At 39.3% G+C, this 18,758-nt stretch overlaps 1 protein-coding gene across 1 annotated transcript; it reads left to right on the top strand.

The window, feature by feature from the left end:
- Positions 1–4,312: 4,312 nt before the first annotated feature.
- LOC145787806 (uncharacterized) lies at positions 4,313–17,913 on the top strand. Its single transcript, XM_082599633.1, has 6 exons — positions 4,313–4,410; positions 5,498–5,567; positions 8,134–8,302; positions 9,522–9,672; positions 10,149–10,218; positions 16,562–17,913. The coding sequence occupies exons 1-6, from the start codon at positions 4,354–4,356 to the stop codon at positions 17,425–17,427; spliced, it is 1,383 nt and encodes a 460-aa protein (XP_082455759.1). The 5' UTR covers positions 4,313–4,353; the 3' UTR covers positions 17,428–17,913.
- Positions 17,914–18,758: the final 845 nt, after the last annotated feature.

Here is an 18,758-nt window from a genome sequence, read left to right as displayed (position 1 = left end):
TGATTTTACAGTAATAATCATGCCCAAATTTTTGTTGAACATGCTCTCAAAATGCACCAAATTCAAAGTAATTTTTTGAAAATTTTCTGGGGGAGCCCTCCAGATCTCCCGCCGCTGGGTGTCGCTTTCGGCAAACACGCCGTCAGGCTTCGCCCGCCGACCATTAAATCAACCCCCTCCCATTTCAAAATACCCAGCTACGCTACTGAAATGGATCATTGTCATTGGGGCGCTCAAAGCACATTCCGCACAGGGCCCGAAATACCCTAAGACCGGCACTGGTCGGAGTCGTATATGTTTCGCCCAACTCCATAGGATAAGTTTGGCAGAAAATTTCAATCTGATCTTAGTTTTTTCTGAAAAGTTTAAATATTTTCTGTTTAATTTTATACGGGTAAAAGTGGCGTGATTTCTCAAATAATGTTTTTGCTTACAGTCAAAAAACAGTTTTTAAAACAACATATTTTTTAAGAAATTTTTGTATTAAACTAATCAGTAAAAGTAGCTTGATGTGTATGGGTAAAAAGACAATTTTGTCTCTTCATAAAAAGGTTACTTCTGTTCTGTGTGTCCGGGGAATTTGTGAATCCTTTTTGCTGACGCAGCAGGAAAATGACCAGTTGAAGTCAATACAAATGATACGCTTGCGCTTATGATAACTGACCACATCCATACAAATTTTCATGCTATTATGTGATCTTTTTCAAACTGTGGACTGACTAAAATACAGTTCCATAAAATTCCCACAGTATAAAAACACACACCGTGCTTTAAACTATCCAAAAACAATTTCGATTCTACTGATTGAAAGAGATCCCCATTGCCCGAGAAAATTATAAGCACATTGTTGGAATATAAACAACTTATCTTGTTTACCTCTAAAAGCTAAAAAGAGGGGATTTACTTCTTGTTCAATAAACAAAAACCTTTAATAACTGATCCTGCAATTTTTTTCAGTTTGATAGCTAAAAGCTCAGCTGCTTGGCTAGGTTTAAAGTACTTACATAGTTATTCAGTTGTGATTGGTTAAACTGATAATCAGATGATAGGCTTACTTTGGTTATACAAAAAAGTTTTCACATTTTGCACCTGTTCATTTACATCTCAATTTTTATGACTTTTTCCTTTAGAATTGACTTTCGTCATATTTACTGAAGCGTTATGGGACTCACATTAGTAGAGCAGCAGCCTATCGATGATTAGATTTGCATAATTATGCAAGGCGCTCTTCGCTCCTAAACTGGAGTCGTTTTGAAGTTGTCGCTTGATATTGTACTCGACCCTGTTCTATCTAAAATGCTCAAAGGCTTTTGGCTAGTGTTAGACCAGATAGTGATCTTCAAGTTGAAAGCGAAACTCATTGACATAAAAGTTGCTCAAATATATAGCTAGGTCTACTCCAACATCAACGCAGGATTGAAAAAATATGGAAGCATTCTATGAGCCTTAAGCATAACGTCAAATTATTATTATTATTTGCATCAGATAAAGCTGTCCACATATTAAAGTCACAAAACGTTACGATTATTATCATAGGATATTTTCTTACAATAGTTGGAGACAAGCAAACTGAACACACCCTTTAATTGATACACGAGATCTTGGTAATATGAACGATAAATTAAAAAAGCTGGTGGAGTGCAGAGACAATAGGCCTAGCCTACCATATTTTCATAGCCCAAAAAAGAGGACACGTAACGCCAGCAAGTAGAATGCAAGTAGAATGGAAAATTTTTTACATCTTTTGGATAAGTTTAAGCGTATGCAGCAAAAGTTACAGCAAAAAAACAAGCTAGGCTAAATATGAATATTTTGCAGCCCACTTATACGACCTGACTTGTTAGCCTACATTCTGCAACACGTTTTCAAATTTTTCCAACTTTTGGTTACTCTCTGAATGAAATTTTTAAAAATCATATTTTAACATCTTTTGCTCTCTTTCCCAAGTGACACAATGAGTTTTAACATCACAAGGGTTGGAAATACGAAGACAATTTACCTATAAGATTTCAGTCAGACTGGTAACAGGACTTGCTTACAAGGACTTTTTAACAGTATGCTTGAACGTTTTTTAATATAGTTTTTCTCATTTTTGACTGCTTCCTCAAGGCAACAAAAAGCTTTCATATTATTACAAGTCAGCAAAAAGTGAAAATGTCCAATTTTTAGAAAATTTAAGTCAGACAGCAACGATCGCAAAAATTTACAAAATGTAACAAATCAGGCACCACCTTCAAGTAGCAATGCCTTGACTTTTGCAGTGAGAAAGGATCAGCTTTGAAATTACAAAATTGTTGGCAAGGAATATGATTGAAATTGTATGCTACTCAATCGTTAAGATTCTGAAAACGGACTGAGATAACTAAAAGGCTGCTTGCTTCCATGCACCATTGAGGCTGAAACGAGAATCGTAGCCTACATAATATGCGTTCTATTTGTATCTGCATAAACTGAAAGTATCTATGCCACGATTTCATTTTGCAGTAGCCTACCGGAAGCTATGTTGTTCATAGTGCACTTTTGGACATTCTTTCCTACTTTCTTAACTTGACCAACGAGCCAAACTCTTAAGTTGGTAATCATAACGTCTACTAGCGTTGAACCAATTTAATAAAATCTGAGTAAAAAGATTTTTTTTTTGTAAAAGTATGCAGAGAGCCTTAAATTATAAATACGATAAACTCTTTTGCATTGTTCTGTTTTTAGGTCACATTTTTTTTGAATAATTATATTTCTTCGTGATTTAGCCTACACAGCCCACTCATTTTATTGATTTCTCAAATTTATTATTTCGTCACAAATTTCCTTATTAAATTCCAAATTCAAAGCCACGAATTTCCGATAACCGCGAAACAATGGTGTTTGATATGTTACAATTCAGTAGACGTCTGATTGTTTACAACAACGGATCAATAAGATAGGCTACGCCAATCTTTTAAATTATCTTTGAATATTACATTGGTGCAGAAAATTGTTTTGTAAAGCACATATAAGCCATCACCGAAAATTCGCACAACAATAAAATCCTGTTGAAAATTTAAGCAAGAAAACTCAAAATACCAAAAAAGAGGATATTTGAGCATTTCTGAGTGTCCTCGGAGGACTATTCATTTTTCTTGAAAAAAGAGGATAAATCCTCTAAAAAGAGGACATGGTAGCCCTAAAAGACAGTAAATAAGTAATCGCTAATATCTGGTCAGAAAATAACTTTCCAAGGAAACTGAGTTGACAAAAACCGCGGAAACAAATAAAGAAATGAAATTGATTTTGTTTTTACTGACTTTATTTCTCCTTCTTTGTCTTAAAACATTGTTTGACGCTTGGTGTCTGTTAGCAGATTATCGCAAAATAAAAACTTTTTCAGCTACGTATCGAGCGTAGGCCTCAGCCTGCTGAAGTGCATATTGTTGTGATATTGTCAATTAATAATTTATCAATTATTTTGAATTCCCCACTTTTGAAAAACTTGTAATCGGCTTTGGTTCCACAAATTGTCACAATCGTTTCACCGATCAACAAAATCTCTCCTTGCTGATATCATTGCCCTTTGAAAAGAAAAATTAAAACAAAATTGATTAGCCTGGTATTAGAAAAAGAGGGTTGTACCCAGGCCCGGATTTAGGGGGGGCAGAGGGGGCAGTTGCCCGGGCCCCCCGACTTTTGAAGGGCCCCCCTATGTGGAAAAAAATGTGATTTTGTGTTATTTTTTCCTTTTGGCCTTAAAAGTTTCTGCAAAATGCTGTGCAGTACTGGACTGATGCTACTGAAGACGTAGAGGTGGTTTTTCGCGTCGTAGGCTTGAAAATTTTTTTTGCACGGGGGCCCCCCGATCTAAAAGTGCCCCGGGCCCTCCATCAGCTAAATCCGGCCCTGGGTGTACCTACAAATGTACCTATCAACTTTCTTTCACTGCTATAAAAAAAAACGTAAGTTCGAAACAGTTGGCCTGTGTTTGTAGTTAATAATGGCTTATGAGGCATTTTCTTTCAAAAACGATTTTTCTTAAACTGTTGTATAAAATTTCTTGTAAACGAATTGTAAAGTCTGTTCTAATGTCATCATAAAATCATTACTCTCTTGTAGCTACACGGAGTCCACAAAAAGCGAATTGCTTATAGATCTATTTTACTGTTGCAAAACAATAGCTTACATGGGATAGAAGCCATTAATTGGCTCTATAGTAATTCTCGTGCTTATACTGTATCCTTTTTATTGCAACAGGAAATTTGAAATGTGCTAAATGTAACATGTTTTCGCAGACTGTCCTTCAAACTTAAAGTTTCAATAAAATCTCGAAAAGTAAACATTAGGTGCCCAAAGTGTGAGGAAACATCAGAGTTGTCCCGCAATGAGATGGAAAATTTACCAAGAAACCTCAGTCTTGAAAGTGTAATGGATGAATTAACGAAGGTATAGCCAGTGAAACTGAAATCGTAAAATAAACGCAATGAAACGTTACAATCTAATTGAACAATTTAATTTTACTTCAATAATTCTTGTTCGTGGTTTTTTAACATAGGCTACTTAACTCGCAGCATCCCAATATAACCTTTACAGTAGAAAAAGCCAATCAGACCTTCCCTTTTCTCGATGTCGAAATAAAAGTTAATAGCAACAAATTTGATAGGCCTACTTGGGTTTGGCGAAAACGAACCAATAGGCTACTAACCTCCGTCTGAATTTCAACGCAATGTGCCCTTCTAACTACAAATCTGAATTGATTAAGTGCCTGTTAAGCGAGCACGAGACATTTGCTCCAATTCTGATCGTTTCAATAATGAAGTCAATCTATCACGTTCTTATTTTAATGCTAACAGCTATCCTTCGTGGTTTTTTAATAAAGTGCTGAGAGGGTTTTTGGATTCAAGTTCTAGCCTATTGACTCTCAGATGGAGGAACGTGAACGCGAATTAAAAAACTTTCTCACTATCCCTTTTATTGGTAAAGAATCCAAACGTTTTGTCAAGAATATGTCATATAGATCATATACTCGATTGTCACACTTGTTCAAACAATAAGCCATCTCTGGAATCTTTTAGAATTGTACGTAAATGCTTCACCGAAGTTGATACTAAAATCCATGAGGCCTTGCTCATAAAATGTTGCAATCCTCGCCTCAATAGGCAGCTATTTGCCGCAGGCGCCTCCTATCTGCTAAATGTCTTCACGTGATTTTTGCGTTATTGATTTTGTTTCTTCCCTGCCTTGCCGTTTCAGTCTTATGCGTTTCTTTTTTCTATATCTGTGTATGTAGATCAGTTTCTATAATTTCTATATATGAAGAACATCAGTCAGTTGGTTACTTGAAAAGGGTTAGCATGAATATGGCCGAAAACGTTTGTAATTTCTAGTTTATTTTTATGTTTTTCTCGACCTTTGCTATGTTGACGTGTATTGTTTTTGATATGATGGTCAGAAATAAAAACAACTGAACTGAAATGTTATTATGTTAAACGCCGTCTTGTAGTTAGGTTTTATTTGTCTACTTTACTTTCAGGTAAAAACAACTCCTCAAAATGAGAACAAAGAAAAACGTTTAACGACAGCCGATATCAAACGACTGCGTGGTAAGTAGCCTATGGTATAAGTCAATCTGTCTATGGGTAATTGTTTGTCATGACTTTATCTGGGGCAATTACTACGCAACGGAGCTGAAAAAAAGGTTGATAGGTAGCACACCATTTGAAGATGTTAAGAAGCAGGTATATTCTTGGTTTAGCAGTGACGATGAAGCGTCAATAAAAAATTTGATAAGTTGTGAGTGGGCGAACCGATAAAGAATACAATAGGTCGAAGATGTGTGTGAGTGATTTTTATAAATTTTAGGCAATATATAAATTTTCGGAATTACACTCTTATCACTCTTGGGACGTTGATAAACTGGGATATCGATTTTGCGTTGAGTTGCAAATCGTCAAACAAACTTGTTTTTAGATTTTTCAATAGATGCAATAGGATTAGGTCTATTCCCTAAAACTTCATTTGTGGGCTACAACTACTATGGTTCAAAAGGTGCGAAAGTTTGTTATGATACTCAAAACTGTCTATAATTACAGTAGCTTTTTCTTTATCGGCTTTCATTATTTTGATGGAGCTGTTAGATTTTGGTTTTTTTAAAGCTGCCATTTATTCTGGAAGAAGGTTGGGTAGAGAGGGTCTTGCATACTTCAGAATTTGAGTAATTTTTGACCTGGCCATTACAAAATCAGCTACATCATTTACACCTATGTAGCTTTTCTCTGTTGCCACGACACCCAACTTCGGGGTTGACTGTAGTAAAGTAGCAAAATCGAGCACTTTGGTTTGAGGTTTAAGTAATTTCTTTTGGTTTAGACCAGAGGTCGGCAACCTTTCTTCAGTCGCGGGCCAAAACAAAACTGCGCAGATGTCAACGGGCCGTACAAGTTTTCCATTTGCACTTCCGTTTTCTTTACTTTTCATAATATTGTTAAAATTGGCGTTCTTATCAGAGTATCTCCATATTTAGCTACTATAGGCTTATATAGATTAATATAAAGAAAATTAGTAACAATTGGTAACGAAAAACACCAAGTACTTTATTTATTGACAGCACAACATTAATGTGATATTTGATGTTGTTTCCTGCTAGAAAGTTTCTGAAGGTCAGGTGATAGGTTGGATGAGGCAAGAATCATAACATCTTGCAAGTGGTCATTAGTAAGTTGTGTTCTCAACTTGCCGTTAAATATACGGTTAATTGACTATTACTAACGCAACTCATGTAGCCTGCAACTAGCATGCAGTAAATAGGCTAATATAACCGGACTTCAAGGTGAAACTGCCAAGTACCTTGATGCTACCTTCTGCAAGCTTAAGCTAAATTTTGCCCCAAACCTAGTTTACTATAACAAAGCGACCCGTGATCGATAGGTCGCGGGTACAAAGGCGCTCTGTGATAATTTCCTATGCTTGGTGGATTCTAACAAGCAGCAAATTCTTCAAAGACAAGAATCACTTGTTGAAAAAAACGGAAAAATGGAACTGGGAGTAAATTATAACTCTAAAAAATAAAGTAATTTAAAAGTCTGGACCGGCTGTCACTAAAAAGGCCAATTCCTGCTTCCTAAGCTACACATATTTCTAAATTATCAACCTTCAAACAAACTAATTCTTAAAACTTCAAATCTATCAAACTATCTGTCAGGCCTGCAACGTCGCTCTCTCTAAAATGCAGTTCACAGAGAAAGAATATCAAGGAAATTCAAAATGGCGACAATGCCCTAACTAAGCATTGTTGCGGCATAAGTACACAGGCTACGTGATTACAAGTGAGCGTTACGGATAAATATGGAAAAGTAAAAATTGCGAAAGTTTTACATAACATTTAGTAATCTTAATTCTGTTATGTAAAACCAAATGGCAGCATAAAATAATGGGATGTTCGTTTTGGCCCGCCAACTACAATTTGCAAAAATGCTGCGGGCCGGATAATTTTGCTTGGCGGGCCGGATCCGGCCCGCGGGCCGTAGGTTGCCGACCCCTGGTTTAGACTTTTTACCCATCTGTTCGTCAGACAATGTGTCATTTTTTTAGAGTTGTCTCCCTTTCTTGTTAATTGATAGCATTTAAATTCTTTTTATAGTTTTAAAACTTGCGTGCAATAATTTTTGTTTCAAAGTTAATGTCATTTTACATGTTTAGTTGATTTACACTTTACAGCAATATGGCCCTGTGTTTTCCCAAGCTAGACAGGTAGTCACTACCAGATCTAGCCTCCTGAAGAAGTCAGTCGGGTCTGATTGATGAAACGTCAGAATAAAAGCAGATTATCAGATTATTTATTTTGTAATAGTTTAGCTTAGTTTAGGCTACACCAGAAGAACGTATCATCTTATTGAACTAAATGCCTGGTGAACAGCCTCTTTCAATTTTTAGCATTAGCCTATTAACAAGCTGCAGACTATAGGCTATAGCAAGCTTAGGCCTACACTGCCATTTTTTTTGTGAAGAATGATTGTGTTGCCCATGCTCTTTGATGTAATAGGCCTACAGATAGCTGACTAAAAGGATTACCGTGTTCTTGGGGCTAAGCGTCTTAGTAGTTTGAATTGCGTTCTTTTAATATTTTTGTTCAAAAATGTCATACCTCATTCTGTTATGTGTTAATTACAGCTACAGCCATAGTCGACTCAAAGCAGAGCGCACCAAACAACACGATTGAGAAGTATAAGTGTCCTGCATGCCACAACACATTGCGGAAACCGATACGCGTCCTCAAATGTGGAGACAGTTTGTGTCACGTGTGCCTGAAACAACTGCGCAGTGCGAGCCAGAAGGAAACGTAAGATACAAATTAGTTTGAATTGGTATCCAATGGTTTTAGTTACACCAACAATCGGCTTCACTATCAGTGAGCGTCATCATGGTTTAGCACAGCATTTCTTAAACTGGGGTAAATTTACCCCTGGAGGTAAGTTTCCTCGTTTTGGGGGTAAATGTGCTATCAATCAATATATCCACATCAGTTGACGGGACAGAAAAATTGTGCCAGCTGTAGGTAGCCTACTGGTATTGGAGATATCATTTCACCGCTTGACGGAGATAACTGGAGATGATCTCAATCAAAACTTGAAGGATGACATCATCAGTTATCTTCAAAACTTGCAGGAGGAGTTTGAACGATATTTTCCCAAGATAAATACTGGCAGCATTTTGATGAAAGTAGCGAGAAATCCTTTTGTATGTAATGTGAAAGATGTTCCTGAAGCAATCCGAGAAGAATTTAAAGAATTAACAAACGATTCTTTTGCAAAAGATGAGTTTCACTCTTGCACCCTAGAAAATGTTTGGGTTAAAATATAACATTGCTATCCAAGAATAGGTATTCAAGCTCTGAATATTCTTACGTTTTCTTCAACTTACCTATGCGAATGCGGCTTCTCTGCATTGCTTAGGCTACTATCAAATCGAAAGCACGAAACCAACTTCATGTTGAATCCGATATTTGTTGTGCGCTATCCCCTACTTTACCAGACATATAACAACTCGTTGCCACGAAGCAAGGGCAGCCGTCGCATTAAATATAACTGATGGAATTTGTTAGTTTCGTTTTTTATTAAATGAGTACCATTTTATCTATTGGGGGTAAATCTGATATTCATCTTTGTTAAAAGGGTAAAACATACAAAAAAAGATTAAGAACCACTGTAGCCTACTTTAGCATGATCATTATGAGTTGTGATTTGCATCATTCTTTCTTGAATTATTGATTTTTGATTAATACCGCACTGAAGCTCAGCAGGATAACACAATCTTACGCACGTTAAGGACTGCTCTACATTCAGCGGCATCTAATGGATGGAATAACTCCCCAGCAACAAGACTTCAACCATCGGAAATTCCACTCTGTCAATTTCTGTGACCAGGCCTGCGTCAGTGATTCAAAGCTTTTACAAGTATGCGAAACTGCCAGGATTAAGCTCTTCAAGAAGCTTTCCCAGTCCGAAGACAAAGATTCAATCAATCAATCTTATAATTAATAGTTTTGACTGTAATTGCAGACAGCTGCTAAAGCTCAAGTTTGCAACGAAATTTCAGAAGGTGAAAGTCTGGTGTCCAAAGTGTGGGGAATCGTCACAGTTGTCTGGCATAGAAATGGAAAACATACCAAGAAATCTTAGTCTTGAAAATGCGATCGATGAAATAACAAAGGTGCAAAATGTTTAGCTGAATTTCTTAAATTAAAAGAATGTAACCTTGCGTTATAATATAATTGGAGGATCACTCAAGGCTGTCGGAAGACACTTGCTGCATTCAGAGAGCTTGTCCAGTAAGCCCTATCCTGTCTGTCAGACTTCAAACCATCACCAACTTGTTTATTTTTTATTTCTGTTTTTTCTACCAGAGATTAAAATTAGATTTTGACATAGAACACCACAATTAGAATGCAAAATTTAAGTTACATCCATCCGGATGGGATTTTCACATCACATTGAACTGAGAAAAAGAAAGTGTGTCGCCTTTCCTTTGAGAAGGCACCTTTCCAGCAGGTAAAGGCACTAACAAAAAATCAAGTGAGGCGCGAGCAGACAACAAATTATGCCGAGACGTGAGAAAAACAATTTTGACTCACCGCGTAAGACAAATAAGCCTCCAGCCAGAACAATGCTCAATATTTTCTCGTTTAGGTAAAAACAACTCCACATCGTGAAAAAGAAGAAAAACGTTTAACGCCTGCAGCGCTCCAACAATTGCATGGTAGGTAATTCAATAATTTTGTTGCTAATTGTTTGCCAATATTATTTTCGGTAGGAAAAAAATTTTCAACCTATTAGCTATCCCATCAGGAAGAAGAAAAAACAGCAAAACCTTGTAATGTTTAGAACAACGGTGGGCAAACTGCGGCTCGCGAGCCGCATGCGGCTCTTCAACATAAATTTTGTGGCTCTTGTATTGAATCGTAATATTACAAAAAAATTAAGATTATACTTTATAAATATATTATCTCGGACTGCCAACCAAGCAGTGGCGTACCTAGGGTATATCAGGTATGGCTCGAGCCACGGGTGCCACATTGATAGGGGCGCAAAAATCGGTTGGTATAAATTAAAATTTGTGACTTAGCCTACACTGTCTTCAAAATCTAATTTGCGGCCAATACAACACAAAGATCAAAAAAGAGTCTCTCTTTTACTGTAGCCATTATTAAACAATGGAATTGTGACTTTGCAAAAGCAACATTGTGCTTCTCCTGGCTCATTTTACGTTCAGTCAGCAACAATCGGAAGTTTAGTAAAGTCGCTAAATGCAGCGATTAATTGAAGCTTAGAAGTAGTACCAGAACTTACTTATTCATTTTTACAAGAATTTATAACTTTGTAAAATCAAAACATTGTGCAACCTTGACAAATGAACACTTGGAAGAATTAATTCGCACAGCATTAACAACTTATCGTCCAAATTTTCAGAGATTAGTGAGTCAAGTGGATAAACATATAATACTCATATGGATAAACAATTATTGTGTTTTTATTGCTGTTATGTTATGTCAACTGATTTTGCGGCTCCCTGGTGTTTATGGTGTATCCACGATCGGCGCTTTCTTTGAACAACTTTGTCCACCCCTGGTTTAGAATGTGGATGGGTGGTTTCGTTGTTTGAATAGTGAGATGCATGCCTGCATAACTAATTAGCATGGATACAACAAATAAAAAAAAGTGAAAAAGTAGACTATTTCACTGAGTTGGCAACTTATTTTTATGGAAGAATGATCAATGTCTTATTCCGTAAGGGATAGATTTTCCATACTTTATAGCAGGTGGTTATGCAATAAGACAAAACATTATATGGACGTCTACAATTACTTTTCGATTTATTAAATTGCAAAATAACGAAAATAATTACCAAAAAGTATTCAGGTAAATAGCGTTTCACTGACTCTCTCTTAACAATCAAATCACATAGACACCAACCTGAAGCACAATGTAATTGGGTCAAACATGACGTTGCAGCAGTGACGTAGCGTAACTCATTTGATTGGGGGGTGGAGGCACTCCAGAACCACAAATATTTAACTTGATATTAAAATTATCTACAGGCAATTTTTAATCTATAACGTTCCAAATTTTACCCCTTATCCAACAAACAGATTTGTAATAAATCTTGGCCATTTTCTCTTTTTTAGTTTAACCTATTTGCTATAATACTGGGCTATATGCAATTTTACACTCATAAGTCATAACAGACAGAAATGAAAACTGATGCGAAATTCCGCAGGGTTTCATGATTTTCATGAATTCGGCGAGTTTTAAAAGATAAATTATATTGAAATTGGGCTAGTTTCCACAATACTGTATAGCATATTCGTAGGAGATGGGGGCAGGGGGGAAGGCGATCGTCCCCCCACTGGAAAAAAACATTGCCATTTTTGAGCAAAATGTCCAGTTATTTGAGCAAATCAATCGTTCCATATTTCGACATGTTACAAGTTTAGGACTTTGCATAATTATTATAATTTATGAGATACATTAATATTTTCCAATCAATGTAAAATGTATTATCAATTTTGGAAGCTATATTGCATGTGGTAGGCCTATTGCAATTTGGGCAGAATGATAAGTTTTGATTCGACAACTGCAAAAAATAAGTGTAAAAGAGCATATAGTTGACGAACAGAGGTAAGCTTATTACTGATATTTACTAACATGTAGGCTGCATTTGTTCACGGGTAAGATATAAAAGCCTGCTGGGTATAGGCCTACTGGTAATTTGATGTAGTTTTTTGCTTTTTTTCTCAGTATCCCACTAATGTAGGTATTTGTAGGGCAAAAATGTCTCGGTATTTGAACAAATCAATTCTTATCATGAGTTTTTAACATTCTACCATTTTAGTAACTTTGTATATTTGTTTATAGTGTTTTATTTTGTGTGAAATACAATATAAAATGTAGCATCGACAATTTTGGAAAATTTAGTATCGCAATTTGGGCAGAATGTTAAGTTTCGATTCAACATTTGCAAAAAGTAAGTGTAAAAAAGCACAATTGGCGAGCAAAGATAAGCTTATTCACTATAGTATAGCATGTAGGCTACATTCTTCGCGGATAGGATTCTAAAGTCTGCTGGGAACTGGGAACCTTATGAGCTTTTTTCTCTATATCCTACTAATGCAGTTATCGATAAAAGCATTCGGGCAAAAATATCGATACAATTTTGAAAGCCTGCTAGGTACAAGTAACCTTATGAGGTTTCTGTTTTGGCATCGGAAACTTGTTTAGGTTTTTTGATTTTTGTCGATATTCTACAAATGCATTTATTTGTAAAAATATGTGGAAAAAATGTCTAGTTATTAACATAATGATGGTACTGAAAGAACATTGACTATGATTTCATTGCAATTTTGCATCAAATTCTAAAAGTAGTATTGTTCAAAGGTGCAAGTTTCCTGCAAAAAAAATTCAATTTTATAATTTACTTATGGTAATTGTAAGCAGGCATAGCTCAGCAACAATACGACATTTAATAACAACGACAAAGCATGACTTTGTGGACTTCCAAGACACGATATCAACTAATATACTAAAAAATAGATAAAATAATAATAAAAATAAATATTGGAAAACAAATAGAAAAAATTCAGTAAGTATTCTTCGTCGTATGAGCTGTTCTTCGGGACTATATGTTTGGGCATGATGTCATCAGCCACTCTACAGTCTCGTCATCCAGGGTCTTCAGTCCAAGCGTTCCATGTGGTGGTTGATGGATTGGGCAGTCATGGACGACATGATCTACTGTCTGGTCTGTGGCGCCACACTCGCATCCCGGTGAGGAAGCCAGGCCCCATCTGCACATGTCTGAACGAAAGCGACCGACGCCGGTTCGTAGGCGGTTAAGCCGGACCCACGCAAGTCTTGCGAGGGACATTCCCGGAGGGTGAGGATCGACGTCGGGTAGGAAATCATGGAGTCGGGAGGTGTTGTTTTGCCACTCCATGTTCCATGTGTAGTTCGTCCAGTGTGCCGCACTTATTCCAAGATCTTCAACGTTGTTCAGAAGCTGTTGTGCGGCGGGCACAAATGGGCGTCTTGATTTCAGTCGCTGCTGTCCTCCAGGTAGGCGCTGGAGTGCACTGTGGAGGAGGTGGTCGGGGTCCAGTGCGCGACGAGCAAGGGAAATCATGGCTCCTTTACGGCGAAGCTCAGCAGGTTGGATGCCTGCAAGGATGGGAAGGCAGTCCGTTGGAGTGGGACGCAGGCATCCAGTCACAGTGCGTAGTGCGTCATTGATGGCGGTGTCAATGTGGCGGGTGTGAGAGCTGCGGCACCACACTGGTGCGCAGTACTCAGCGGTAGAATGGACGAGGGCCAAGGTAGCTGTGCGAAGGGTTTTCGCATCAGCTCCCCAGCCGGAACCCGCCAGCCGCCTCAAAAGTGCAACGCGCGCCGATAGTTTTTTGCGCAGTGACTCCAGGTGTCGTCGGTACGTGAGTGACCTGTCCAGGGCTACGCCGAGGTAGGTGGGTTCGGCGCAGTAGGGGAGGTGTTCGTCATCGGTGGTAATGTTGATCTCACGTTTTGCTTCCTTGTTGTTTAGATGGAAGGCCGCCGACACTGTCTTTGCCTTGCTGAGCTGTAGCTTCCATTTCTGGAGATATGTTGATATAGTTGACATGTCCTGGCTTAGGTTCCTCTCCATTGACTGCCAGTCTCCGGCTGGATGCAGGAGAGCCAGATCGTCTGCGTAAGCATACTTCCTGGAGATGGTGTCAGGCAGATCATAGATGTAAGTGTTAAAGAGGAGGGGAGCCAGGACAGAGCCCTGTGGGACGCCGTTCCTGAGTCGACGTAGTCTACTTCGTCGGCCGCTACCGGTGGAAAGAGTAAAGCTGCGGTTTTGCACAAGTTCCATAATCATATGGACCATGTGCCTGTCAGGAAGGAGACGAAGTAGTTTGCAGGTAAGGCCGCTGTGCCATACAGTGTCGTAGGCAGCCGTGAGATCGACAAACACGGCGCCAGCCTTCTTTTTTGCCGAGAAGCTGTCCTCGATGTCTTGGGTCATCAGGGTGACCTGGTCTACAGTTGATCTACCGTGGCGAAAGCCGGCTTGTTCCCGAGGGAGCTGAGGATCTATTATCGGTTCGACACGGGCGTAGATAAGTCTTTCGAGTATCTTGAAGGGGATACAGAGCAGAGAGATGGGACGGTAGCTCTTCGGATCCCCTGGGGGCTTCTTCGGCTTTGGGACTGCAACCACTAGGGCTCTTCTCCAGATTCTTGGGATGCGCAGGTGACGCAAGCAGCAGGAAAGGAAGTCTTTTAACCAGGACCTCATAGAGGGGGCAGCTTGGAGTATTAGTTCCGGGCATAGGTGGTCAAGGCCCGGGGATTTGCCTGGCTTTAGGTGCTGGAGGGCGGAGGCAAATTCTTCTGGGGTAAACTCACCAGAGATGTTGCCCTCGACAGGTGTTGGGACCTTCCAGAGGTCCGTCATTTCCTTGAGAACGGACTTGTCTGATTCACGGTCTCTCGTTCTGTGCACTCCATTTTTCACAAGTTGTGAGGCGATGGCATTTGCTGAAATGGGGCATTGGCGACGAGAGGCACGTGATCTGCCAGTGAGGTTGTTGAGTGTACTCCATGCTGTGCGGCTGGAGTGCGTGAAGTCGATTGAGTCTATGGCTTCTGTCCAGCGCTTCTTCCTCTTTGAATCCAATCTTGCCAGCAGGGCTGTTGCTGAGTTGGTGGTGGCGGTGCCCTGGGGGGAACGGAGGAAGTCGCGGTAGAGCCTGTCGCACTCCACATCCCAGCAAGGTATGTAGTTTTTCCGTCGACCTCGCGGGATGGAGTCTTTTGCCGCAGATATGATTGCATCACAGAAGTCCTGGTAGGCTTCATCCACTTTGATGGTGTGTGGGGATGGGAGGTACTGCGTAGCTTCGTTTGTGAGTAAGCTGTAGTATTCCCAATCGGCCTTTCTGAAGTTCCATCGCTTGACAGGCTTGCTCGGAATAGGTGTGGCAAGCAAGGGGGCCGTGATTAGCGAGGGTCGGTGTTGAGACCTTGGGAACTTCTCTAGCACACGTCTGTCCGGCTGGCGATCATCGGGGTCATCACTTGCGAAAGCCAGGTCTGGGTTCGTGCCAGTGTTCCAACGACCGGAGTGGAAGCTCGGTACGCCCTTAGGATCGTATAAGAGGGCGAGGTTGTTGTTGGTTGCCCAAGCGGCCAGACTTTCTCCGTCGTTGTTGATGGAGTTGTAGCCCCAGTCAGTGTGGTGGCAGTTAAAATCGCCAGCGTAGAGGCTGGGGTGGGGGAACACTGGGATGGCTGTTGATGTTATCCGCGAAGGTGGAGGCTTGTAGACATTGACGATGTTGTAGCCTGCTACATCTACACAAAGCCACTCGATCTCCGATTGAGCTTGGGATTGGTCAACCAAGGACCAGCTCAGCCGGTCATGGACAAACGTGGCGAGGCCGTGTTTCCTGCTGCAGGTTGCGCCTGCGAGTGTGAAGTTGGTTATTACCAACTTATCCACAGATGTACAGTGAGTCTCCTGGAGGAGGATGATGAGGGCTTGATGCTTGGTGGCCAGGTGCTCGATGATGTTGAGCTTGCTGGCCGTGATGCCCTCGGTGTTCAGCTGCAGTACGGTGGGTCGTCGGTACTTTTCGACAGTTCGAGCACTGCCGTGCCCTGAAAAGGGCATTTCCCTACCCACCCTGCACTGAACAGTCTCATTAGCTCTTGTTTGACAAGTTTCGTTTCGCATACGTATTTTGTATAATTTCGTATGTTACTGACGGGGGGGACCACGTGAAGGTACTTGTCTTCCTCCCCTGTCTTCCTAAGTAAGTATTAAACAACTATCAATGCTTCTTTTTCGGGCACTCGACCTTTTGTTTAACTAACTGGCCCAATTTGAGTGTGAATTCGGCGCGATGATCGAAATTTCAGAATACCACATCAATATACTGAAGCAAAAAATAAATTCTCATTATAAACGAGGAACTTTCAAGGAACCTCACTATATGTTCCGCGGAACCCCTGTTAAAGAACATTGATCTATACCATTGTTTTGATAATGTCATTGTTTTCAGATTCAGCGTCGATGTATCAACAACAAAACAACTTCCAAAACGCGGTGAAAATCTTTGAAATAGTTATTGAGCACGTTGAAGGATGGGATAAGTTGGAGCCTAGTATCCACCAAGCAGAATGTTTGTTGTGCTTGAAAAAGAAAGATCCTGAAAAAGTAGAAATTGCTTGTGGTTCGATTGTATCCATTGTTGACACAAACCGATCGTCACGCTTGACTAATCAAGTGCGTGACTCTTTTGATCAAAGTATTGACAACTTTGCTTCTAAACTTGCAAAAGTTATGAATGACAATCACGCAACTTTTCTGGTCCGTTGCAGATTTCAGTTCGCCAAGAATCACTATAAGAGGGAGGAAAGGCTAGACAAACTTTATGACATTGCATTATCGTTAGAAACCATATGTGAGAGTGTGCCCAAACAAAACAAACGTGATCAATTTCAAGAGGAGTATTCGTTGTTGGAGGAAATACTTGAATTCATGGAAAGTACTGGCGATGTTGACTTGAAAATGAAATGCCTAAAAATTGCTTGTTTTTTGTATCGTTTTGGTAACTTTTGCTACATTGTAGGTGATTGCTACAAAGCGATAACAAAGTATGAATGCGCAATCACATTATTCAAAACAGTAGCACATGCTGAGGCACATCAATATAGTATATTTGGATACTTCCACTATGACATGGGAAAGGCGCTTAAACTCAACAGACAATTTTTTGCAGCAAAAATTGCCTACACAAAAGCCAGTAAAATTTTCAACACCGCCATTGATTGGTCCAGCAAAGGACATAAATTGTCAAAAATTTCTCTTTCCATAACCGAGTTGAAACTTGTTGAACAACAAATTTATCTTTTGAACAACCGCTAAATACTTCAGAAAAAAATACCTTAAACAGAAATCTAACTTACAGATTGTATCAGATTGGAGGAGTGTTTTGCGAAAGTTTGATAACCGAAAACAAACTGTAGGCCTACTAACCATCATCATTATGTTCTTTCCTTACTTCGAGCGTTGGGGGCAATGAAGCGACAAGTTTCGCTGTGTGGCATGTGTCTAATGTTTATTGCACAGAAAGTGAAACGTCTTTACCAAAATTGTGTCTATTGCAGTTTTGTAATTAAATCCTGGCCAGTCTTTGATATCATTATAGTCAAAGCTCTTGGTGATCTGCCCCATTTCATTTTCCATTCATTGTTTTTTCTAGTGGGCCTAGTTGTTTTTCAATAGAATTATTGCGAATCATATTTCCAATAAAGGGAGGGAAAATAATTTTAATTTCAACTTTAGCCTACCCCTGATTTTAATACAATTTTGGTAAAGAGGTCACTTTCTTCAACCACAGACATATACAACCCCGATTTTAAGATACAACAATATATTGTACGACTGGTAGTGGTATAGTCTACTTCTTTGTGACATTTTTGTCCAAACCTAGCTAGTCAATATCCATAACTGGCTAAGCTATGGATATCGGATCAAGCTGGTTTGGTCTTCCACAGGTGTAGCCTACAGCAGGGCTTCCCAAACTGGGAGTCGCGACCCCCAAGGGGTCGTGTAACGAACTTCAGGGGTCGCAGAAAGTATAGGCTACCAATTTGTACAAGGTAGGGAGGCCGGAGTACAGTGAATCATGGTACACAGTGAATCACCCGATCAAACGTAAAAAGTATATATTAAATTTTCTCTGTAATCACTGTTGCGTGACCACAGTAAAGCTTTCGTTTCACGTGCAAAACCACAGGCGGAGCATAGTTCAGCATTTTGTCCAAGATAGAATTTGTCGATTTCGTTAGTAAAAAGTAAAAAAATGATGTTGAAGAGTTTTGATCATATCTTTGTGCATGGTCAAACTTATGCAAGAGTGTTTATACAGAAAATAGGCTACAGTTATAAGTGGGCATAAATTAGGAATAAAACTTAAAACTAAACTCGTTTGAGAAAAGCATGTTTTTCTCATTTTTGTTTTGAGGATAGGCATAGTGCACAGTGAATTATGCCTCAGTAAATCAATGGCGGATTCGATTCACTGTGTACCAGATTTTAGCATACTGTGATATGTGAAAAAAGTTTCTTATTTTAGATACGTTTGTAACTAAATATGCCTAGAGCTAAAAAATAAGCCAAGAAAAATTGGTGCTACTCCTTCGGAGTTGATGAAAGAAGCTGTAGAGCAGATCATCAAAGATAAAGCTTCAATC

This window comes from Aplidium turbinatum, chromosome 18 (assembly GCF_918807975.1).
Source record: "Aplidium turbinatum chromosome 18, kaAplTurb1.1, whole genome shotgun sequence".
Taxonomy (NCBI): Eukaryota; Metazoa; Chordata; class Ascidiacea; order Aplousobranchia; family Polyclinidae; genus Aplidium; species Aplidium turbinatum.
Note: the sequence above shows the minus strand (reverse complement) of the source record. Positions and strands in the feature narration are given on the sequence as shown.